The sequence below is a fragment of the Acanthaster planci genome, linkage group LG07, assembly GCF_054643075.1.
Source record: "Acanthaster planci isolate LZ-2023a linkage group LG07, COTS_SCS, whole genome shotgun sequence".
Lineage (NCBI taxonomy): Eukaryota > Metazoa > Echinodermata > Asteroidea > Valvatida > Acanthasteridae > Acanthaster > Acanthaster planci.
In genome coordinates, this window is record NC_141783.1 from 21,604,711 (window position 1) to 21,631,247 (window position 26,537).

General features: G+C 40.0%; 1 protein-coding gene across 4 annotated transcripts in view; it reads left to right on the forward strand.

The window, feature by feature from the left end:
* The window catches only part of traf7 (TNF receptor associated factor 7), a 114,864-nt gene that overhangs the window by 5,773 nt on the left and 82,554 nt on the right, over positions 1-26,537 (forward strand). The window contains exons 2-3 of one of the 4 annotated variants that reach the window (XM_022246189.2): positions 7,896-8,003; positions 21,518-21,593. In XM_022246189.2, the coding sequence (XP_022101881.1) occupies positions 21,528-21,593 (66 nt within the window). In that variant the 5' untranslated portion in view covers positions 7,896-8,003; positions 21,518-21,527. Of the gene's footprint in view, positions 1-7,895; positions 8,004-14,316; positions 15,376-21,517; positions 21,594-26,537 lie in introns of those variants that run through there. The other 3 variants (XM_022246183.2, XM_022246184.2, XM_087139342.1) reach the window with 3 other exon arrangements.

Sequence of the window (26,537 nt, forward strand, 5' to 3'; positions counted from 1 at the left end):
AATCACACGTTGACAGAAGAGATTTTTCCACGAAATCACAAATAGGACCTTTATCCGTGCCATGTGAAGTTATGTGTGTGCAACAATAAATTTGTGTTAATTTGTAATATAAATGATGCACAATGATATCTAAAAACCTTGCAGCATACAGATTGGATGCTTAGATTGCTGTGCATACACCACCGAGTGACCTTTTTTCAAACTCACTAATACAGCGCGACAGGCATGACAACCAACTAGTATAATAAACACTTTCCAGACAAATTTAAAATTGACATTAGAATTCAGTTAAATTTGTTAAAACTTTTAACTTTTTGCTTTCCTTTCCTGCAGCACATCAGATGGATTGCATGCAACAAGTGCTCAAAACGGTTTCACTAGGAATCTGTGGGCATCAAAGTTAGTGATGAAGAGGCTGCAGACATTGAGTTTTTGTGTCCATTATATGCTCTATAAATCAACTTTTGAAGCACTTTTTGACAAAGCGGTTAAGCTACAAAAACTTTGACCAATTCGGTGTGTTGGGTTATAATGTTGTCACTGTGTGTGACGTCCTCAAAATTATTGTGCAGTTTGAAGAGTTGTAAACGTATACATGTATTGTTACTGATTTCTTTATTTAAGAAATCAGCCAGCCTGGTAGATTAAGTCATTTGATGTACAGGTACCCAATTCAATAACACCACTTATAGATTTCCCACTTTGGGAAAATACAGAATGCAGAGGTCATTGGATTGTAAACAAACAGAACAATCATGTTTCAACTATAATTGCTTTCCTTTGGATGTATAAGTGTCATTTTTTTGGATGGCTTTTATAAGTCCCCAGTTAGGAAAAGGAAGCCTTGGTATCAAAGTACCTGGATATTTCATGTATATTTAGAAAATGCTTTGGCGTGATAGGTTTTTCTAGTTCACGACCATGCATCAGTGTGGTTCCATACATTTTATTTGTAAATGTTCATGGGTAAAGATTTCCCAGAAATGATTTAATTAAACTTCAGAAGTTTTAAAAAACAGAAAAGCTATTCAGTAACGTACTGAGGGTGGCACACAGAAGGAAAACTCAAACGGCAAGAAATGGTTCACTTTTAACATGTTATTGTGGGTTCATATTTATCAGAATTCCACTTGTGCATTATTTCAATTTTCTTTCAAACTACTTCAAAATATAATGATAAAGGACATTCTATGACATAAAAATTTAAAAGTGTCCTCATAACATGGAAGTGAGTGACACGATCACAACGCGTCAGTTTTTGTATAGTTATGAAGTCTTTAGTAGTTTCAAGTAATTCCATTAATATCTCACAGATACCCATCTCACAAAATGTTTCTTAAACTGTTCCATCACATTCAAACATTATGTTCAATGTCAGCGACTTTGCTAAATACAGTGGGAAAAAATGAACTAATTCAAAGCATTTACAAAATTTAAAAGGCAAAAGGCATAGTTGAATTGCAGTTATTTTATAAACTACAGACAAATGCACATTTCACCAATAACCTGAATGTCTGCCACTCTATCGAAATGGGAATCAGACAATGTCCAGTCAGGGAGGAAGGAGGGGATGCTGTGTGTGGCTGCATCACAGGAGAAGATCATGGATGATAGTTGATAGGTCAAGAAGGTAATACACTGCAGTAACTATGATGGAGTAGGTGTTATGGGATGAAAGCATTATTCAGGCAAGTTTTTAAATGTAAATCCACCTGTACAGTATTCAGTCCCCTGTAATTAGAAACCGATTCTTTGTATTCCATAAAACAATAAAAATTTGCACCAACTCAAAGACTCCCAGGATTCTGTTTCTTTAAGATAACCTCTTGAGTTCAAGTTTGATTTATTCCTACGTGTCCCTCAGCACGGTTTGCAATTCTAGGCAGCAGTAGGTTGTGTCTACCGCATCTCGCAAAAGTGTTTGAACTTTATTCAATAACTTACGGATAATTATTGGCAGATCTGAAAGACATTTAATCAAAAAATGAAGTGGCGTTTGAGTTGAATGCAAGACTCAGACCAGTACTCGTCCCCCCAAAACAACAGTACTTATACCTAGTAAAATATGGGACATCACCCGTAAATGTCTGAAGAGAGTTCCCGAGATTCCCATCAAACAATGATCGACGCAAAGGTGGGGGTGCCATCTGTTCCAATGTCTTCCCTGATGTGTATATGCTCTTAAATATTGAAAATATGGCAATGTTGTAATCGACGCTCATTAAGAGTAAGACCTTTACAACACCTCACGAGACAAAGAAGACGACCTCCAGTCCTAATCTTCGAGTTGCAAGCTATTTAATTGAACTGCAACAACAACAACATTCCTCTGTCATTGTTCACCCTGTTTCTTGGGAGTGGCCATGTGTGTGGTCTTGTGCATGGTCTTGACTACCACAACGAATGACTGAAACGCAGTGTAATGTTTTCCACTGTACATGTATTGTGAAATGTACATACCCCCAGTCGTTTATATACATACACATTGAATCACATAACGAATGCTTTCATAAAACTTGTGTGATGGTTTAACGATTGAGCATGCTTACTGATCCAAATACTGTCTGGAAATAAATGGATTGGAAAGAGAAACATTTTCTTCAGTGTGGAATTAATAGCGAGTAACAAGCATATGTTTTAATGTACATGTGCGTATGTGGACACTGTTTCAACTAATAAGCCTTTTGCAAGTTAATTTGAATAAAATCGGGTACACCGAGTTCGATTCATGTGAACCTGGTATTCTCTACTAGTACTAGTAGGACACTTGCTATACTTCCTGAATTAGGACAAGCTTTTCCTCAGTTGCGTAGGAGATGCCAATACACTATTTAGTGGATAAGAACGGAACCAGTGTATTCCTGAGATGGTACTTGTGGTCGGTTTGCAAAACTTTGCCCCGATTCACGAGGCACATTTTAAAAATGACGGTCTGCCCATACTCGATTGTGTGAAGGAAACAATCCCTAACCTCTCCTAAACTGTATGTAGTACCAACTGCTTTTACGTCTGTCGGCTTGTATGGTACCTTTTAATTATAAGTAGGGGAGATGGCTGCCGGTGACGGCAGATGCGTAAAGAACTGTTCTTGTACAGGGTAGATGCATGTAGACTTTTCTTGTACAGGTTAGATGCGTGAACACTTTTCTTGTACAGTGTAGATGCGTGTGGACTTTTCTTGTACAGGGTAGATGCATGTAGACTTTTCTTGTACAGTGTAGATGCGTGTGGACTTTTCTTGTACAGGGTAGATGCGTGTAGACTTTTCTTGTACAGGGTAGATGCATGTAGACTTTTCTTGTACAGGTTAGATGCGTGAACACTTTTCTTGTACAGTGTAGATGCGTGTGGACTTTTCTTGTACAGGGTAGATGCGTGTAGACTTTTGTTGTACACGGTAGATGCTTGTAGACTTTTTGTTGTACAGGGTAGATGCGTGTAGACTTTTCTTGTACAGGGTAGATGCGTGTAGACTTTTTGTTGTACAGGGTAGATGCGTGTAGACTTTTCTTGTACAGGGTAGATGCGTGTAGACTTTTGTTGTACACGGAAGATGCGTGTAGACTTTTCTTGTACAGGGTAGATGCGTGTAGACTTTTCTTGTACAGGGTAGATGCGTGTAGACTTTTCTTGTACAGGGTAGATGCGTGTAGACTTTTCTTGTACAGGGTAGATGCGTGTAGACTTTTGTTGTACAGGGTAGATGCGTGTAGACTTTTGTTGTACAGGGTAGATGCGTGTAGACTTTTTCTTGTACAGGGTAGATGCGTGTAGACTTTTGTTGTACAGGGTAGATGCGTGTAGACTTTTCTTGTACAGGGTAGATGCGTGTAGACTTCTTGTACAGGGTAGATGCGTGTAGACTTTTTCTTGTACAGGGTAGATGCGTATAGACTTTTCTTGTACAGGGTAGATGCGTGTAGACTTTTCTTGTACAGGGTAGATGCGTGTAGACTTTTCTTGTACAGGGTAGATGCGTGTAGGCTTTTGTTGTACAGGGTAGATGGGTGTAGACTTTTCTTGTACAGGGTAGATGCGTATAGACTTTTCTTGTACAGGGTAGATGCGTGTAGACTTTTCTTGTACAGGGTAGATGCGTATAGACTTTTCTTGTACAGGGTAGATGCGTGTAGACTTTTTCTTGTACAGGGTAGATGCGTATAGACTTCTTGTACAGGGTAGATATGTGTAGACTTTTGTTGTACAGGGTAGATGCGTGTAGACTTTTTCTTGTACAGGGTAGATGCATATAGACTTCTTGTACAGGGTAGATGTGTGTAGACTTTTCTTGTACAGGGTAGATGCGTGTAGACTTTTTGTTGTACAGTGTAGATGCGTATAGACTTCTTGTACAGGGTAGATGGGTGTAGACTTTTGTTGTACACGGTAGATGCGTGTAGACTTTTGTTGTACAGGGTAGATGCGTGTAGACTTTTGTTGTACACGGAAGATGCGTGTAGACTTTTCTTGTACAGGGTAGATGCGTGTAGACTTTTCTTGTACAGGGTAGATGCGTGTAGACTTTTCTTGTACAGGGTAGATGCGTGTAGACTTTTTCTTGTACAGGGTAGATGCGTGTAGACTTTTGTTGTACAGGGTAGATGCGTGTAGACTTTTCTTGTACAGGGTAGATGCGTGTAGACTTTTCTTGTACAGGGTAGATGCGTGTAGACTTTTCTTGTACAGGGTAGATGCGTGTAGACTTTTGTTGTACAGGGTAGATGCGTGTAGACTTTTTGTTGTACAGGGTAGATGGGTGTAGACTTTTCTTGTACAGGGTAGATGGGTATAGACTTTTCTTGTACAGGGTAGATGCGTGTAGACTTTTTTCGTACCGGGTAGATGCATGTAGAATTTTCTGTACCGTGTTCATGTGCATGCACGCGTGTGCACGTTTCACATATGCTACGTGTAACAATGGGGATTGGTAGACATTCAGATCATTAACTTACACACGCGCTTGAGGGCGCTTCTTCAGACCAATTCTTTTAGCCGTGTATGTAGTTTACACACATACATGTACCACTCAAGTTTTTTTGGTCCCATATCTTGCTGGGTATATTACTACCGGTGTAGGTAAAGTTATATGGATTGTCCATAAAGCATGTAAAATCGAGACTATTAAGTTTGAAGGGCTCCCTCTTTTGAACAAGACAAGTCTGACGTGGGCTGTAAAGCCATGCTGTTTTTGCATTCCACATAGAAAGAGCACCTATGAAGCTTGCAGGGTACCAGTACACAGTTTTGTGGTTGGGCAAATTCTTCCTGCTCTGTTACGAGACACAAGATTGGTGTTAACTGTTACATATAATGTTAAAAAAACCTTACATGTCATGCATGTATGGGCAGGTAGCCGACTCAAGAATAATTAATACCAACACTTCATCTTTCTTAAAAACTTGCAGCTCTAACAGTGATTTATGGTATGTACAAGTTCACAACTGTACTGGTATACATGTACTGGTATTAGTACAGTACTGGTATGTAAATTTATATGGCACTAGAGTTGTGGGGTTATCGCACTTGTTGACTGATACATGTACATAGTTATGTTGAACACCAAAATCATCAGGGATAAATTTCTTTTCCATATACATGTATGTACACTGTGTGTGAAACTTTCCTGAATTTCTTAATTATTTCCCAAGAAAAGAAGTGTTTCCCTCAATGTGTACATACACTGTACATGTATCCAGATTTGCTGTATGTGGTATACAAGATTTCAATCCATTCCAGTGGAGGTTGGTACATTTAATTAACTGAGTTTGCTTAAGTTACACTGTAATCGCATTGATTTACAGTACTTTATAAAATTTACTCACATAGCAGAAAACTAGTCACAGACAGTACAAGTATGGAACACATGTGCAGCTGGTAACCAATGTTTTGTGACATAGGCATTTAGGGTAGATAGAACACTTGATTCTCAGCCATCCACACCTTCCATTTCTAAGGCTGGTAGCATTAGGCATGGTGAATAGTGAAATTAACTGTCAACAGTGAATTGCTTGCTTGTGCTTTCAGATGTTCACTGTACATGTACCAGTATTTGTCATTGCCTCACAGTTGAAACCACCATGCATGTGCTTGCAAGACCTATGTGTGAATATTCATGTACATGTATGGGGTATAGTGCTTTTAGACAGTTAATTATGCTTTGAATTTTCTGTCTTTACATGTACATGTTGGTACTGTTTCACTGCTATCTGCACTAGTGAAGGGCAAAACTGATCTAGTTACCTTTTACATGTACCAATTGTAAATTTGGGCAAGAGATTGACAGTAGGTACATGTACGGTACATGTACTTTACGTACACTGTACATGTATAAATATACCGGTACACGGACATGAACATATACCTATACCTGTACATGCACATAAGTGCACGCCTTAAACTCGTTCTATACATACATGTACATATATAAATACCAGTAGGCACTGCACACCTGTGCTACATGTACAACTATACATTGCTTTTTACTCTTCCTAAACTTACTTGTTATGGGACACTTGTTATTTTGAAAACCAGCATGACCAAGAATATTATATGTACCAGTAGATAAAAATCCCCACAACTAGGTCCAAGGATTCCTAACAAGTGAAACTCTCAAGGTACATGTATAGTACAGTATGTAGACATGTCTATAGTGTGTACACAACGTACACACAAACTCATTGATTGGCTTAAGTATCGACCCCTATTTTTAGTTCTATGATTGTCTTCTCACAGTCAAGAATTCAGTGGGTTACTCTCCTTGTTAGTTTCTGTCTGAATCTCCTCCAAGCTGTCAGACCTTTATTAACACAAACGAGCATCAGCAATACATTAGCTTAGTGAGAAATCAGTAAAGAAACATCAAAAAATGAATCAGATAAACTTCAAAATTGAGCACTTTTAACCCCTAACTTGTGTCAATGAACCTGCTTTTTCCCCAAAAAGGTCTTTAAAAATATCAACCTCAAACCAATTAAGTGCATGAAAATGCACATCATCACCTCTCAGTGTTCATAAACCGATATAATGAAGTACCCAATACTTTCCATTGGTAACCAGATTTATACTCATTAGTGCTGTATTTTTCTGTCAGGCACCTAGTGCTGCTCTTCATTACATAATTTTAGACTAATTGAGACCTGCATCCATTGGGGGATTTCCCCAATAACCTGCCAGGCCCTCAGGACAGGTAGGTGAATGACCTTGTGTTGCCCTGTATTTGGGCAAACAAGTCACTGAGGTCCATATACTGGTACTGGCCTGTCTGTCATGTCTGTGGTATTTGGCAGGTGCATGTACAACATACATGTATGTAAACCCTAAAAAGTACAGCCAGTGTTGCAGAAATGTACAAACATGTACTCGTAATGATGCTTTGATAAGATCAGTGGACACTCAGAAAAGTACATGGACATGTACAAAATGAGTGATTGAAGTACCAGTACTGCACAGACAATGTAATCAAACTCGTGGCATTTTGATCCCTTATACTGGTATGTGAACCCCACTGTAGAATATCCTTCATGTCCGATGAATATCTTTCAATCCATAGTAGACTTCAGCAATCCAGTGACTGTCTGTGCACTTGAACAGAACAGGAAAATAAAGACATGTACCGGTATGTGATTGGGCGAAGAGTGAGGCTGTGAACAAACTTGAGTGTTACTACCGGTACATGAAGGTGTTGGCATGGACTTGGAGGTACTGGCAGCAAAAGCAGGGGGGTGTGTGGAGGAGTGCTGCCCTCTCTTTGACTCTTGGATTTACCCCAATTTTAATGGCTCATTCCCGATGGTTTCACAGATGTCACCCCCAACTTTTAAAATTGATCTGCCAAGTACATGTACCTGCACTGTAGATGTATTGATGTGTGTATGTTTATTTGTTCTCTTCTACAGGATACCTGTGCAGCGTTGGCATCTATTGACGTGTTCATGAACTGTGTGTTTGAAGAGCTACTCATAATGGCCTAATGAACCAGTGAATACGCTCAGATAGTTTAGCAGGTATCAGTACATGTGCAAGTATGGACTTCCACTGTATGCAGAGATTAGACTGTGATGCCATATAGACTACCCAAATTGAATGTGCCACGTTCCCAGTTACACAAGTGTGATACATGTACATGTGTGAAAGGCATTAGCTAGTCTTGGTTCCAAGACCTTCCAGTAGTTATTCTGCGACATGAACCACATATGTACACCGTTAGAGGGCGCTATCACCACACAAATCATTCTCGCAGGAAGGTTTTGGATATTTTGTTTTCCTTTCTTATGTTATTCATTTTTTCCCTCGACTTTCCGAGGGAGCCAATCAGCAGTTTCGTTTGAGCCTTATATTTAATTATTATAAGTTCATGATGTGTCTCAACCGAGAATTGAAAACAAATATGGCTTCCCGATCTCAAGGTCTGAACATTTCTGCAGAAAATACCATCTTTAGGCTGTAAAATGCCATTAAGATGTGCCAATGGATTCTTTTTATAACAACTTTCCATATTCAGCTATTCCTTTATCATTTACCCTATAAATTTACAGGTTTGGGGAAAAATAGGCCAAATTCGTGGTGCTAAAGCAAGCAAGGACATCATACATCGTGACCATACCGTGGTGCGACATGGCAAAAATTGAAAATAGCTACATGTAAATTGCTTTTGTTATATGGGCTCATGGCAACTTTTTGGATGCTGCCCCGGACTGTAAAAGGATATTTGGCAAGTGCTTACATGTACATGTAGCTATGAGCATCTGTAAAAACATGTCAACTCTGATGTTGGCCTATGTTTAAATAAGAATATGTATTTTTTTTGTTGAAAGACATTTGCATAACTTCCACCGATCATAAGTCAAGTGATACGAATAATGCATATCCTACTTTTATTACCATATCTGTTGCTGCCAAAGACCTCACAAAATCACAAAGACCTTCCTGTGATAACAATTCGTGAGTTGATAGCACCCTTTACATACACATGTACATGTATAGTACTCGTGATGGTTTGCAATGTAATGGAATAAGTGTAATGGAATAAGACTACATGTAGGCATTAGCATGAGAACAAGCATGTGAACCAACATGTACTAGTAAGCATACTCCTTTGTTTGCTCTACATTCCCGGATCAAATGACGTCATGCTTCAGATTTCTATAATTAATGGACTTCCTGTACTGTAGGAACCATGTGTAGATGGCTCCATGTGGCCTACTAAACATGGTTTGTGATACAACTTGGTTAAGCTTCTCCTTATGCTAGGCTTTGCAACTTCTGCAAATTCAGTGAAGTGGAGTCACGGCACTTTGCAAACTAGTTAAAAAAAGTTGCCTTGATGTTAGCAAAGATGTGCATGGGAATTTTGAACATGACTTAAAATGTTTATAAGTAACAGGTTTTTGACCTTACACCAATGTACATGTATGTTCATGACACTTTCAAGAGCTTGTGAAAGTGTCAGTGTACGAGCAAAAACCTGCTGTTAAGAAAAATTAACATCTCCGTGACACAAAATACATCTTGAAGTGTTACAGAATTTCCAGTGACTATTGCCACTGGGGTTTTCCCGCCAGATTGTCTTGAAGTACCCTTCACAAACTAATGTCTTATACTAGCTGGTTTGTTGCCAATAAATGTAATTCTCATTGCGCAAGATTGCAAGGTGCTTCCGTGACGGTCTCCAAAGTCAAATTCCCTTCACATGACTTTGCTGAGGGTTCCAACCGTCTCAAAATCCTTGTGCAAATGAGAAGGTTGGACAAACCTCTTGTGACTTTTGCAAAATTTACACCACAAGCTTGGCTAGTAGTGGACCAAAATTGCTGTGTACTTTCTGCAGCCATCACAAGACATTTGCATGAACATTGCCAAACAGTCACAGAAAATTCCAAACTTGGGCAAGTCGCAGCTTTTCTCTGGTGATGGTGCTGCAAACCCATTTTGCCAAGCTTGCCTTTTTTCACAGACTCTAGTGTGAGGCCACCGTCAGAGTCACATGACTCTTTTTTTTCTTCAAAAACTCTGAATGTACACAAAATGATGGAAGAAATGGACCTGAAATTCCAGGCCATCCATCAACATTGAGGAATCCTTGGAAAATATGAAGTGGTAGTGATAAGGTACATGTTAGTGATAAAACATGTTGCACTTGAATGGCAATTTACCCCAAAGGTTTCTCAATTTTTTTGCTCAAATTCAAAATATTGATAAACCAAGGCAGTAAATCCAATGAGTTACTTCATTGGGAATGGCAGAATGCGTATGCTGTGAGTCAGCCGGGGAGGGGGGTCCTAAGCCATTATTGAAAGGTGAGTGATGTCTGTGGTCCTGATGAAATCTTAGCTGTCCCACTTCGAGACCCAGAAACTACCTAAACAATGGACAGGCTCTCTTTGTTCACATAGATGGAGGAAACGTGGCCATGACTCACTCTGAGCATTCCTTCAATTTTCCCACTTTACTCATGTTTACAGGCAGTCAACTAGGTCAGAGTTGACAAACAAAGGTCCAATGTAGATCAAGTTGCTGAAATACCCCTGTGATTCTTCAGCCCCAACAAAGGCCAGATTGAATCAATATGGTCAGTCATGCAGTGTCATGTTCTACATGTATGGGGACATTTGTGAGTCAGTGGACTAGGATAGTGCATGTACCACTCCTTGTTGGAAATTCAAAATATTGGACAAGTCTAATGGTGGATTGTAAGCAGCCTATTGAACAGAAGGAGTAAGGACACCATGGGTATAGGGAAGAAGGGTGGAGGGGGGAGGCTTGAAACCCAGAATTGGAATCTGAAGAAACTGGAATTTAAAACAAATGCTAAACCCTGGTGTGGTTTCATGACACTGGTCAAGTTCCAAACTTGATTCAAAGACTCTTAGCCCTAGTTGATTTCTAAGGGCCAGTTTCAAAATGTCAATACCATTTTCAAATGATTTCTGGCATGCAATCTTGTATACCAGATTTTGAGCATGCTATAATAATTTTCAGATGCTAACAAACTTGCTGATTCGTGCGCAGTGATTTTTTCATTTGGAATTGAGATATTTTGTTAATGGTTTGTTGATAGAAACCTTCTAGCCCTAGTCTCTCAATCATGCCTTAATTTTAACTTATCTTAGCCTATTCCTTGATTTGGCTCAATGTCATCGCAAATCTAATGAATCGTTACGCAGCATTTACCCTCTACTAACCAGTTCATGGATGTACATGTACGTAAATATGCTTGAAACTTGTCCAGTGTTCCAAAAATACTGCTCAACTCTGATATTGCTCAACTCTGCATGCCAAGGCTCAGTTCCTTGACTAAAGCTAGGAAGATCACTGGTTAGTGGTTTACTGAAATACAGGAGAGGCGGAGGGTTTTATCTACAGGAAATCTGTTGACTGTGGCCGAGGGCGCTGTTTAGCTTACATACAAGAGGGACTGTCAAGTGTAACTTCAAAGAATGCAAACATTTTTATGGTCTAAGGAACTGTTCATCAAGTGGTTTTCAGTTTTGTTCAGTGACCTCAGCTGAGACTGATCTAGTGCACGCTGGTGGTCTACAAGTGTAGAGAATTTTGTCTTGGGAAAAAAAAGCTGAGGATTTTCAGCAAACCTGGAGACTGAACAGACGAGTGTGAATGAGCAACCATTGTTGATGACTTCTATGCATAATGTCCACAGTTGCCATCCTATGGTACCATACCATTCTAACTTTCTATTGGAATTGCCTCATGAGGGTGCCATGAAATGAGCCAAAGCATGTGTCCTCACTCTGGCTGTAGAGAGATATGAGCTACGTCTTAGTGCTATTGATACATGTAGCTTGTTTTATTATTGGTAAATTACGTGTATATAAAATTTATATTATGTGAGTAATTACATGTACGTGTATTTGCAGAAACAATATCAGGCTGCATGCACGGCTTGTTTCTTGGATGGCAAAGTTCTTGGGTTGTTATTTGGATTATGGTCTTGTACAAGCAATAACTCCTTCCGATGCAGCACATTACTTTCCTCATGCTTACATGTTACGTTGTCATAGGTTCAGGTACATGTACCGGTACATGTGTGTGCAATATACTATATTTAACAAACAGTAGGTCACTTGAGGGGCCCAACTGGGTCAAAGGTCATGTAGAAATTAAATTGGTAACACAAATTCAAACTGTTAAAAGCAACGGACATCCACAAGCACTCACGGACATATGGTACTTGTGCTGTACTGGTAGTTATGGGGACAAACACTCATTGCACCTACATGTACATGTATTTGCCAAACAAATGAAATTGTCCCCTTAACCCGGTGATGGCCTACCAACATGTATACACCTTGCCTTTTAACATAACATGTGTGCCTTAAGCCAACTTGCCCCTACTGTAACAATTTTTCTGAACAAAATGGCAGCAAATTTCCTTTGCATCATTCAACAAAGCGACCGGTACGTATGATTTTTGGATAGAATTGTGAGATACTTTCCCACGGATAGGTCCGAGTAGGGGTAAAAAGTCATGGGAGTGACAGTGTCAAATTGAGTGCAGTACTCAGGTAAGCAATTGAAACAACATGTATACTGCATAATGAAAGTGGACATAATTTCCATCATTGCTAAACTTTCCAGTTCTTTCATTGTACTGGTACCAGAATGATCAGGTGTGGCACCTCTTAATGCAGCCCCAGTATTTTCCTTTTGAAGGTGATGGAGAGACTTGTAACTACTTGTATACTTTGCCTACTGGTGGTTCTGCGTTGTTGGGCATGTGAATTATGTACATGTATGTATTGATACACATACGGGTAAGTACTACAGACATTGCTCTAGGCCATGTTGATAGTCATTTATGCTTCTTTTGTACTTCTGTCTGCTTCAAGTTCATATACTCATCAAGACTGATGAATTCTGAAATGAAAATTGTACATATAAGTTACTCTCACAATCCCTTCACTGAGTCTAGCTTAGTTTTTGCAACTACATACATGTACATGAAGAGTTCTATCAGAGATCATTTTAGTAACGACTCATTCCATTCACAAGTCGATGACACTGAAGTTCAAGGTTACATACATGTAGTCTTAAAGTGAGTGTCTTGAAACATGGGACTCCAAGAGTTGAAAGTACATTGAACTTTGCAGTTACTACGTGTAAGTGTGAGAGGGACCTTGGGGGAGGAGAGAGAGGAAACCCTAGTAGACCCTACTTATGTTTGATGATTATTGAAAATGAAATGAGGAAAGGGAACAAATTAAAGTCATCCATCATTTCCAACTATCCATCCAAATCATCCATGCAGCATGATAATGACAGATTAAAATCAGAAACAAATTGACTGCAATTGTTCCCATATGGCCAGTCCACTGTATTTCACAGTGCAGTGGCAAACCTTCATCAGTTGATTGGACGTAGTCATAATAGTTTCTGACATATGATCGCCATGTTATCTTAATGTATGATTACAGATTTTGCTTCTGTCTGTCGATGGTTATTGAAATGAGAAAAGTCATTTAGCCCGATTCAGAAGTTTGCGTACAATGTCAAGATAGGATTCTTTGAAATAAGGTAGTATGATAAAAGCTCCATCTATAGACTCTTACATATATGTACATGTAGCATGCAGCATTTCTTAGACCTTGTACATGTATGTGCTACATTGTATGTGAGTAGTACTGTGGTGATTTCTTTTTTAAATTGGAGGAGATAGCATTAAACATTAGGAGTTAAGCGGTGAAGTTCATTGGAAATAGATTTCAAACTTTTCTGTACTTCCAAAGTAAACAACCCAACTTAGTTGCTTAATATTTGAAGTGTAAAAGGGATATGACTTCTACGATGTACATGTATGTACAGTGTAAGTTAAGCAATGGGATTCTTTTTGTAGGCAGTGTACCAGTACACCAGAAACACATTAAAAAAAAATTCATATGCTCCTCTTTCTCTGACCAGAAAACTCACCATGATGGAATTAAAAATGCTTGTCCCTTTATCCATTTCAAACTTTTGCTTCAGTCCTTAACTCTCTCAAGCAGACTCCTGACCATCTTGACCTTTGGAAGGAAAAAATAAAGTCAAATTTAGCCAAGTTGTGATGCACAGGTGCTTGACATTTTCCATGTTTATGACTAAACATTTTGCCGCCTCTGTGTCACTTGAAAACAAGAGAGAGAAAGAAAATGAGCATGCTGAAAATAGCATCTGCCTGGATGAAATTCATACCATATGTTTGTTTAAATAGATTAATCAGCTTCTTAAATGTTTGTGACTGCTGAATTGTGAGGAATCTCTGGGGAAGCCCAAACTGACATGGTAAAGCTTACAGCAGAATGGCTAATACTTGTTGGGTGGGAGTGTGATATTGTAATTTCTGCAACAATGCAATAACTGATGAAAAAAGTTATACTCCACCTTACTTCACTCTTCAGAAAGTTATCACAGGCTCTGTTGATGTACTTTGTTGCCCCTTCCTGGGGTCAACTCAGTAGCAGTGAGAAAGGAAGTGTATACACAGCTGACAACCCCCTCCCCCCTCAAGCTGCCTTCTTAGTGGGAGTAACGTTTGGGAGCTTGAGCACAGACCTGAGGGGCCGTGGCTATTAGGTCCATCCTGGGTCAGGAAGACCACAGCTCTGTAGTGGAAATCAGACCAGTATCCTGCTAGGAAATTAAACTGTCTGCCCAGCCTTGGAGTCAGCTCTCCCCCTTCAAGTCACTCAATAGTCATTGTGTGTTGCCAGCTGTACCCTTCATTCTTTTCTTACTGTTGGCTAGGAGTACCTTCACTGGCACCGTTAAGCTGGACATCATTGGATCTCTGCTGAAGAGAGGTTGAACAGCAAGCCTTTTCAAAGTTATTAGTACCATTTAGGATTAGTCTTTTCTGAAATTTATTGTATGTATTAATCCCAGTGGTGCCCCCTCCCCTATGTATGCAGGGGTTGTGATTCACACTGGACCATTGGGGACATTCACAGAGTGGCTATTGAGCTTGAGTAAAAATTGGAAATGATTCATCCACCAATGAACTAAGCTGTTACTTTACTCAACTCTCTGGCCAGTAACGAGTGAAGGACCACACGCGGTTGCTGCTTGTGTTGCTTCATTTTTTTCCCGTATCGTCGAACGCAAGGGAGTTACCAGCAAGTAGCTGTTGGACCTATCAGTGTTTCCTTCAATCGCCTTCTGCCAGAAAACAAAAATTCCTGAGAGACAGAGAAAAAGTGAATCAGAAGGAGTGACGGAGTACAGGCAGGTCTGGGAGAGTTTTGTGTTCATACTAGTTGCGCAGGCCTTGTTTGACCAGATGCTCCTGGAGTACTGTGGTGGGAGGGTGCATGTACGGAGACTAGCAGGCTACTTTGACAGGCAGCACCAGGCTGCTAACATGCAGACAAGGCACTGGGGACAACTGTAAGCATTCTTGTCATTTCCTGCATGATTTTGTTTTGCCGCTTTTGAGGGAGCCACGTTCATTTTGTTGGCAAATTTTCAGAAAGCTAGTAATGGGATTTAAGACTAGGTCATTCCCACTGCTCATGTACATGTATGTACATGTAGCTACTCTAACTCCAGTCACCACTGAATGTAACTCTATTTACAGCTGAATGTAACTCTACAGGGTGGTCACTGTTGAATGTAACTTTAGTCACTTTTGAATTTAACTGTACATGGACATGTGGCCACTGTTGAACTGTTGTTTTCTTGTGATGTTGCATGCACTCACTGAAACCATACAGCCATATACTGATACCAAAGGAAAAACTGAACAAACCTGACTGATTGCACAATTCACTTTACAAGGAGAAAGATCTACAAGCAGGTTGATTCATGTTTAGTCCTTTCAAATGTGGTGCATCGATGCTACATGTACATGTATGTGACATGCTGCATACATGTACAGTATGTGATGTGTTTAAGTTTTATTTCTTGCCTGAATTTGTTTGTGCTTGCATAGATACATGGTTCATTACTAGGCAGTATATGAGAGTCCTTTTACAGTTGAAGTTGAGCACACCTACTTTGGGATTATGTTGGAATCAATTACTGGATCTTGTACTTGTACTTATGTTTAACCACATTCTGACAAGTTTAGTGTGTTCATATTATACCAGCACATGTACATGTATGTGCCTCAACTGTCCATGATGGACTTACATGTAACTGCGTACATGTGCATCACTTATGGATGAAGTTGGTTTCATGTGAACAGTCCTCCAGAGATCCAATGGGATTTGAAAGCGGAACTCCTACAATGTAGTCATCAGTTTCAGTCATTCTTAAATATGCTTGAAGAAAACAACTAGTCTGGGTCAGTATGATGACACAGGAGCATGGTGACTTCAGATATTATCACCACAGAGCTCTAGCTATCAATCACTTGTCAAATTGGTGGGGTATTCTATCCCAGCAGGTCGTAGGTGCTGGGATACAATTCATGATGGATGGATATGTCACTAGATCCAGTTTGGATAAGGTTGAGAGAGAAGGAACTGGATGTACATAGATTTTGAAGAGATTGACACATCTACCGGTACCTGCACTTCTATGTTTGGAATGGTGATCATGGACATGACGGGGAAGGATGCAGTCTGTACATGCACGATGTACATGCATTCATGTTGAAAGACTTGGGAACATGTACATGTACTGGTTGTGATATGTTTATGAGGTGAAGGCAGAATGCATGTACAGGGACTCTGCAGGAACTAGGTGACTTATTAGACATGCAAGATGGTGTACTCAAGAGACTTCCATACATGAACTGGTATACCTACATGTACCAGTATGTAATGGGTATGGAAAAACTTAAAAGTGTGTCTGATTTTAGCCTTTCATCAAGGCCTTCGTGGCTGTGTGTGTGTACCTGCAAAGTGACTGGACAGGAGACCAGGCGAGTGGCGCTGCCACAAGGCGTTTTCCAACTTTGTTTTGAGGTTTTTGTGGTGAATGATTCATAAGCTTTCTTATATGCATTATTCATGTAAATAGTTGAAGTAGATGAGTCTCCAAAATAAACGGCATCAACTCCAAAGCTTATGCAATGCTTCCATCTGGTTTTTCATGGGGGCAATAAGCAGTGAGATGACAACTATGATGCTTGTTAGTGGGGGGGTGGTTCTGACATTGGAGTAACACTAGCAAGTAGCAGTTCATCAAGGCCGAATGGTCACAGCAAAATGGTAGTGCTTGAAATATGGAGCTCTTACGGTATCCCGTGGGTAGAGACTAAAACGTCACACCTGCGGAGAGATGCTTCAATAGCCTAAAGCTGGAACTCAGCTAGGTGAAGTTTTCCAGCAGCATATTCTAAAGAACTGTCCAAATACTGCTCAGACAACTGACCTGCACTCGCGGCTGCTGACACACTTGACAGACTTGCCATCTTTTGTATACTTTCGATTTGCATAATAGGTTAATGTGTGCTGACCCCCTCGTTTATGATTGGTTGGGATCGAAAATATCAAGAAAAACATAAAAAATTCCTGACAAGTTTGAGAAGGCCTCGTGGCTGTGCCATTCGTGCATGTGGTCTCCAGTCCAGCCGCTTTGCAAAAGGCTAGTCTGATTTGCGCATAAAACGACACAAAGAATGTGTGTGACTACACATATACACATACATATACACTTCACAACCTGTCGCAGTGTCAAACGGTTAGAACACAACAACAGTGTTTTACCACTGAGACCATGCAGCTTCACAGCATTCATGTGCGCTCAGGGTTTGAACATACAATTCCTGCTTTTCTTGATGATATTTGCTTCAATGCTACATGTTGAATGTAATTCTTCATAGGAATTCCAGGCAGTTGGAATGTTTTCAAGTCTCCAACAGGTTTACATCTAAATGACATCTAGATGTAGATATACATGTGTCAGTGGGTGTTATTGTTTGGCACTGGTCCTTGTTCTTTCATTTCACATTTATTGTACATTGTACCATTATGTGCATTACATGTAGTTGGCGTCAGTCGATGCATGTCCATTGACCCTGCAGTATTTCAATATGTGACAGTTTGCCAGTTTGTTACATTTGCCTGTCTTGCCTTATATCAGATATTGTGGGTAACTTTTTAGACTTTCCTACAGAGGTTTAGATAATTTTCTTCAAGCCATGAGAGCTGTAGAATACCAACTTCCTTGCTTAGAGTTGAGTCGGCCGACATTTACAGTACTCTTTTGCCTTTGGAATGTTTAGTCTTGTACTCTTCTTCATGAGAGGGAGATTACTGTACTCCTAATAGGTGGAGGAACTAAATATCAGTTACTATTATGCGAATTAGTCCTTTTGCCTTAGTAAATATAATAATAATTGTTAATTCTCTTAAAAACACGGTAAAAAAGTAGTGCTTAGTAATAACCATGAACTCATGACACCATAGACAAAATCACGTAAGTCCATATCCGCCCGTGTACGGAGGCACATGTGAGGCTACTGCGCACGGATGCCACGCCATGCGTGTTGACTGGCTGCCGTGCGCACACCCGGCAGTGCCATTCAGAAAATCATGCTGCGCTCCAATGCCCGGCGGTCAAATAAATCATGCTGCACTTCAATACCCGGCGGTCAAATGTGCTCACACTCATGGTCTAAACCTTAATCTTTCTAAGGTGTTTCTGACCCAAATTTGATACTTAGTTTCTTGTAAAGGTACCAGAAAGCTTCTAAAATGCCACTTGAAACAATACCCATATTTAGCAGATCAAAACTTGCAGAAAACCTCACCTTTTTTTGCAGAACTTTCGATAAGGAGTTCAATGAAAATAGTGTGGGCCCCGTGGGCCCTATAACAATAGCCTACAATCAATTTTACTGCATCATGTCTTCGGGGAATCTGGTGACCACGTTTTTGTACACACAAACAACCCATGCGCCCAATGCATGGGCAGTAGCCCAATTCGGTCTACTGCACTCCAGACCGAAACACGACACCTAATTACATGTTTCACTTCGGGTCTTTCCCGTCGATTCTGGATTTTCTTAATAATTTATCGTGGTTATGCACTGGATGGTGGGAAAAGTTTCAGGCAGACAAACCATGAACAAATTGGTTGCAGTAGCCTCTGTTGGCCAGGACGTAATTGACAAAACATGAAAAATATAGAAACTTACATTACTCTTTCTATAGTAGAAATCACTGCGTGTTTTACCTTCTGCATGAGGTTTTATGCTGTGTATTTTGACTGAATTTCCAAGTCGGGAAGTTTATACGCCAATACACACATTAGTTAAACCCCAGTTCCTAAAATTAACTCCCTCTTTGCCATACTGTATCTGCCAGGTGACACCGCATCAGGCTCATCTCGGTGTTAATTTGAAAATATCCAGTCGATGCCATTTCCTGCGTCACTTACAACCAAATTGCTTCTGCTGATTATTCACTAAACAGCTACCGGTACATGTACCTGTACATGTACTTTCATGTTTTGAAATTGCTGATACAGTCTGCTTTGATGGTAATACTCAAAGGGACACCAGTGTACATGTATAATGTGTAATTGTATTGAGATTTTGTGCTGCAAAAGATACGGTTTCAGGCGTCTCAAGAGAGACAGCTGATGGCATGAACAGGCCCCCGTCAACCTGCAAAAATGCATTTTATTACATGTACATGTATGTAAAAAGCCCATGGCATGGAAGTATGTACATGTAGTAGCATTTGACAAGTTATTTGATGTACATTGTTGTGAGAAAACCTTAAAGATGATGAAACCCAGTTCGTACAGGACTGGGATGGGAAGCCAGTGCAAGTCGGCTAACATGGGTGTGATGTGGTCTGTTTTCCTTGTACGTGTGATCATTCATGCTGCAATGTTTTGTATTCTTTGAAGACGAGAGAGGAGTTGATTGTTGATTCCATTGGGAATAACCCAGGCCCAAGACATGAACCTTGGGGTTATCCATACTTCAGCACAACCTCATCGGAGATGTCTTTGTTGATGCGGACTGCTTAAGATCTTCTTGTTAAATATGATTTGAACCAGTTCAGGGCAACCCCATTGATACCAAATCTATCCTCTAGACAATAAAGTAGATGTACATGTATAGTGGTCCACTGTGTCAAACGCTGATGATAGATCAAGTAGGACCAGCAACACTATCTGTCCATTATCCATGGCGTTCAAACTATCAGTCTGTACTTTGAGAAGTGTGGTGTCAGTGCTATGAAAAGCACGGTAGGCTGACTGGTACTTCTCAAAAATGGCATATTCAGCAAAAGTTAACAGATCAGTGTGCTATGGTCACCAATCCCATCAATAACCTGGAGATCAGTAAAAATACGAGAGTCTGATACACGAGTGATGAACAAATCAAGTGTACAGTGTATGTCCATGTTGGTGTGTACAGGTGTAGGGACATCCACATGTTGTTGAAGTCCACTAGCTGACAAAAATGACAGAAAAGATTGGGTTGAGACATCCAGTGCAAAATCAACGTGAGTATTGAAGTCGCCAGTTATCACAATGAGTGCCGCTCTCAGCAAATGATGACCAACAAGATAGGAGAATTCCTCCATAAACAAATGGAAGAAACATCCCGTTGATTTTGGGTTGCGGGCGGTATACAATTATCAAGGAGAGTGAAGTTGATCCACTGACAGTTGACATTGACAGTTAGTGCTTCAAAAGGTGCAAAACTTTGGTCAGTGTTATGGATCTGAACAATAAATCCCGACTTGTAGATGAGAGCTACACCACCCTCTCGTTCAGAACCAGGTCTTGGCACATGCAGAAATGAGTAACCAGGAGAAGTTATGTTTCTTATAACAGCTCTATCCTCTGTCTTGATCCAGGATTCACCGAGTCCCACAATATCAAATATTCTCACAAAGTCTACAAAGTCAGTAGTTTTGTTCCGCATAGATATAGTGTTCAGAACACAGAATTTGACATCTTTGTTGTGTGAAGATCCTGTTAGGTGTTTCAAATGTCAAGTCTTACCAGCTCTACAGCCCCTTCTTGTGTGTCTTCTGGATTTAACTCATGGTAATAAATGTACAGCTCAAGGAATCTTGTTGGGTTTAAGAAACTGAACAGACAGACAGACAGTCTCCTCAAAAGGACAAACTCTATCAGTAACATAAGTTCTTAGGTTGTGTAGGACTTCAGCACTGTACTTGTGGACAGCAGGGAGTCCTGAGCTTAAGTCCATTGTGCAACTCATTTGATTAAGAATACACTCTTCTGGTGCGCTGTTGTCTGTGTTGCAGTGTGTAGTCCACTGTTGAAACCTTGGAGTCTGAAGGTATCAGAGTTGCAGGAACTGATTGAAAAGTATTGCAAATCCAGATGAGCTGGAGTAGGAGTGAAGTGCTCATTGTGATCTATGAATCCTCCTCTGTCACTTACTGTGTCATGATTTCAAGAATTCAGGCAAAAGAAAACGTTTTATTGGATGTCAATGCAGAGCAGTGTGTGGAGCTGCATCCAAGTGCGCTGCCCATTGAAAAAAAATAAATGAAAAATAGCACACTATAGCTACTGTAGCCTGTCTTACAGACTACCGGTATATGATCTCATCCTCACTGTTTTGTATTGTACTCTACCTTTGCAGATCTGGTGGAATGGCCTCTGTGACCGAAGTCAACAGTGATCTAGAAGACGAAGCATCAGTCACAAGTCTCAATGTGGTATGCTGTCTATCTTTCTCAGAATTGTCGTTCTTGTTTTGAATGCATCTATTTTTTTTCCAGCGTTACCCTGTTAAGCCCCGATCAGTACACTGGTCTTCCTCAGGCCCTGGCTTCCAAAAGGGAGAGGAAATTAATTCAGTGTGTAAACAAACTTAGGAAACTTCAGAGAGCCAAATTAATGAGGATTACCCATGCAGACCAGACTGTGCTTCTCTTAAATCAAGCCCACATGTTCGGGCTAGACTTTGCTTGGAGTTGGTTAATCAGTATATAAGACCCTTCCTGTAATGAGATCAGAAGTGGTTCAGTCTTGGTATGTAAGTTAAGCTTTGGCGGGGAGTAGCTGGATAATTTTCAGTTTAACCTTGTCCTACTTGTAACAAGCCCATTTCCCTAAACAATATGTAGATAGGTTTGTGGTAGCACCATGGATACAGTGTATATCTCTTTTTTGAGTATGTGGGGTTCTGAAAAAGAATCGGGGGTACCACCGGTTCTTTTCAGAACCCCACATACTCAAAAACCTATCTACTTGTAGTTTACAACATGTAATTTACATGTATTTGCTGTCTCTACTATGAAAATTTTCAAATCTCACCCATTTCCCTGTACTTTGCTTTAGATCCATGTTGGCACCATGATGTCTCTTGTTTTCCTGATCATGTGGTTAAGTGTTAATACTTTATCCCTACTCATACATCATAGCAGCAAACTGCTTCAGATTATGCACATTTAAATGTTTGATGTGGTTTGTAAGACTTCAAAGACCTTGTGGGATTGTTGTATTATGGTGAATGTGCATGTGTATACATGTATGTGCTGTTCTTGAGGATTGAATCAATACTTCCATTGAATTCCGCTTTTCATTGGCGAAGTCAGTCAGTCTTACGTACCGTACTTGAGCTTTCATTTCAATGGAGCCTTTTGTACATGTACAGTGTACATTTTGAATTAAGTTTAATTTTAAGTACGGGTTTGCCCTTACCTGACGTATTCATTGAGACTGTCAGTGCTTGCCCGAGAGCTTGTAAAAAAATTGACGACCCATGACCTCCTGCTTACTACTAGTGCAGATGGACAAAGTTTGCTGAATCAGCCAAAATCCAACACTAGACATGCTTGAGTAAACAACTGTCACATAAGGATGCCACATTTTGTTCGCGTGTGCGCTTTCCTATGAACACATCCCACCTCACTGCCATAGGAAAGTGCGTATGTTTCAGGGGCTACTGTATGTGTATTTGCCTATACCGGCAGGTGTAAAGTATAATGTAAGTGATAATGTAATATGTACACATACACTGTATTGAGGCTACAGTATGCGTGTAGTATGTACTTGCAGGTGTGGTTTGCACTCCCAACACACACAAGTGTATAAACGCCTTCAATCGTGGACTCCCTATTGTTCCTCTTTTGTTCATACTTAAACTTTTTCGGAAGACCTCCCATATGTTTTGTGCACGTTTTCCAACCGTGGACTCTTCAGCAACCGTGGACCCTTTTGTGCCCTATTGTTATAGGTCCATGATTGAAGGGGTTTACACACTCACCTAGACACACACACATGTTTTGGGGTTTTGATATATGTACAATGTACGTGTACAGTGTTCAGGGCATTACCATGAAGGAATAAAAAAACATTACAGGTGAAACATTATCCCAGAGAAAAATGGACAATCCTGTTTTTGTATTTGTAAATGTAAATTAACCTTTGCCATTAGCCAGTCACTAGATGCTGGTGTTGGGTTTCTTAATTGAAGGACAGGAAATATTGGCTTTTTTGGTAGGTAGCCATTCATCAATAAAGCAAAACAAAAAAGGTGTTCGGGACCTGTACCTAGTCTGTTATACCGGTATGCTGTTACCATTTCTAGTTTTTAAAACTTGCTTGACATTTGGAGTTCAAGGGAGTGGGCCGCATTCTTGTTTTCTTCTTTTCATTTGTTTCGCTTTCTGAGAAACACAAAATGAATTGAGCTTAATTTGTAAAAATCAGGAAATATACGTGTACCAGTATGCAAGGCCATTGGGTTTGCAGCGTATGCAACCTTGACATTGTGCAGTGTAAACTCTCTGATCAGCCGGCAGTTATCGGGACATGTACATGTACCTAAGATTGTGGTCTCCAGTGAACCCCTTTCCAAGGTATCCTTTCCAGAGAGAAGTACATGTATTTGTAGAGGAATGTTGGTATCCTGATATCATATTGATAACTTCCTGTATGTTAGGCCCAGTACAACCGGTTGGAAATGAGATTTGCATGCTTCATTGCTGAGTTGATTTGTAGCAATCGTGCTTGTGTAAGCACAGCTACTGGTTGGCCAGCTTTAGAAATGGTTCACATTCACAGAACTGTACTGAAAAATATGGTAAATTATGACATTGTCGCTTGACTACTTGACTTGAAATGTAGTGTACTACATGTTCGTTTATGTGTAGAGACATACATTGTACATGTGTACATTGGCCAGTATATTTACTTGTACATGTACATCCAATAAACTACTCTACGTCATTGTAGATCAGTATTAATTGCCAAAATACACTTCTGCTTCCTAAAACAGGGTACGGTATGTTGGTAGGAAATTTGTCTTGTTTTTCACTTTTCTAAAACTTGATAATGATCCAGTGCGCAGCTAAGTGTACATACATGTATGTAAGTGTTCAGTGGTCCAAAATAACAGCAAGGGAGGTCGGATGGCAGTTGCTTCAAATGAAATGAACTGGGGTACAAGACAAGTGTTTTATGGTGCCAAATTGAAACTACATTGTACAAATTTTTTTCTTTCTTTAAGTTTAATTTCACATTTTCCCAATATTTCCCCACCCGAACTGAAGTTCTGAACTGTCAAAATACATACATGTACATGTATGTATGTAGGGTACAGTTGGGCTGCAAGCAGGAAACATACATGTACATGTACATGAACTGATGAAACTTTTTTTTTTTTCTGAGGGGCCTTTTTTATAATGGTACATATAAACATGTACATGCACGGTAACGTTGTACTGTACATGTATCTTGTGTATGGATCACTCAGGATGTTACCATTCACAGTACCCTGTCAGAGCAGAGGAATATTTAGTAATGAAGGATGGATATAAAGCAAGTTGAAGAGACTTCTTGAAAGGGTTATTCATAAATTAGACATTTCTGTTTCCCTATTGAACAACAGACAACATGACCGTGTACTAACATTTGATAATGCCCGAGTGCTGTGATTTGATAATTCCCACTGTGTAAAAACGTGCTGGCACCTGGATGCAAGACACTTTAATCCATTCCTATTGGTCAAGAGTCTGTACGTGCCACGTCAGGCAGGAGTCTTTGACTAAACAGTATTTATGAGTGGGAATACATATAAATATACATGTGTTTGGCTGAGGAGAGTGAATCCTGAATAGCTGATCATGCCCTAGCCTCATGTCCATTCTCACACATTTAAGACCAGCCAATCACATACACATTATGTATGTATTCTCTTAACCATGTGTTTTTTAATTTCAGGAGTCTGATTCAGCTCCATACTTGTACATGTATTGTATCTGTCGCTCTCAATAGTGGTTTGATCATCTACCCTGTCTACTTGGACAAAGTCATGTAGGCTTTTGTAGTTGCATGTATTTAATTACATGTATGCTACAATAATGTACATGTATACAATAAATCCTAATGGTAATAAGTGCTCCACGTACAGGTAATTATTTTCCGAGGGAAAGTTTTCTCTATTTTTGTAAATTGTACTCATGATTATTACAAGGCCTTGAAATGGAAAAAAAAATGCTTTGCTATACACTGTACATGTACCTTCCAGTGTCCCCCTTCCAAATCCATAATTTGCAGTCACATAATTTGCAGTTACATAATACATGTATGCAGCAGGCACCCCGTACATACGTAGTAAATTTGTGTTTTGGTTTGTTGGAATGTCATATCAAAAGTATGGCTATTTAACAAACATACTGATTATGTTCGTGGTTACTTGTACTTGTATGCAGGCTGTGTGTCAATCTTTGTATTTCAGCAAGTTCAGGAAAAGGTTTTTCGTTTTTCTTTCGTTTTGTCTTCAGTCTGTCACTCCCAAATGTGTAAGGAATGTTTTTATCCCTTTTCCCCCTACAAAGCCAGCATTTCTAACGGGTAGAGGAAGTCCATAATCCTGGCCTGTAGATCTGTGATTCCTGACAGATGGCACCATTTTAATTCCTACTTGTCATCCGTTCGCAGGGAACCAGATCAGTATAGTTACCCCTGCAGTCATTGATCCGTGACTCATGCTGTTGCACATCTGGAGCAGAGTGCACTAATTTGGAAGGGAAGGTGTGAAGAAGAGGTTTCTGTCGCAATTAGCAACTTTCAACCTGTTTAAATTGGAGTCTTGGAAAGATGTCAGACTCTCTGTTTCTTAAAGGTTCATTGCCTACCGTACCTACATGTACTGGTACATGTACCAACCTACATGTACATCCCCATGCACTTGAACGGGGGGAGATTCATGTCCATGTGGGACTGAGAAGGAGAACTATTCCTTAGTACCCCAACTCTCCAACCCACCCCCTTTGCCCTTCTAGTCACAGTACTAGTATGTACATGTACTAGTGCATGTATGCCTCTAATGGTACCATTTTATGTTGTACGCAGAATTCTGCTAGGTCAAAGTAAGATGACTTCTATTGAGGCCCTTTCACACAAGCACAAAAAACACAAGTCCCATGTGATAAAATCACATTGATGCCAGAAATGCAGGGATATTGAAAGTGCTTTCTGATCACAGGGATTCCTTGAGTTCGTCACACGGATCTACTGTACGGTGGGGGGGGGTTGACGTCCTCCAAAGCTTCGCTTCAGTGCAAAATCCATGCAGGTATGATGTGGACTAGTCTTGTAAATGAGTGCAAATTTGGTGATGTACTGAGTGTTTAAAGCCCTTCACGCATGTG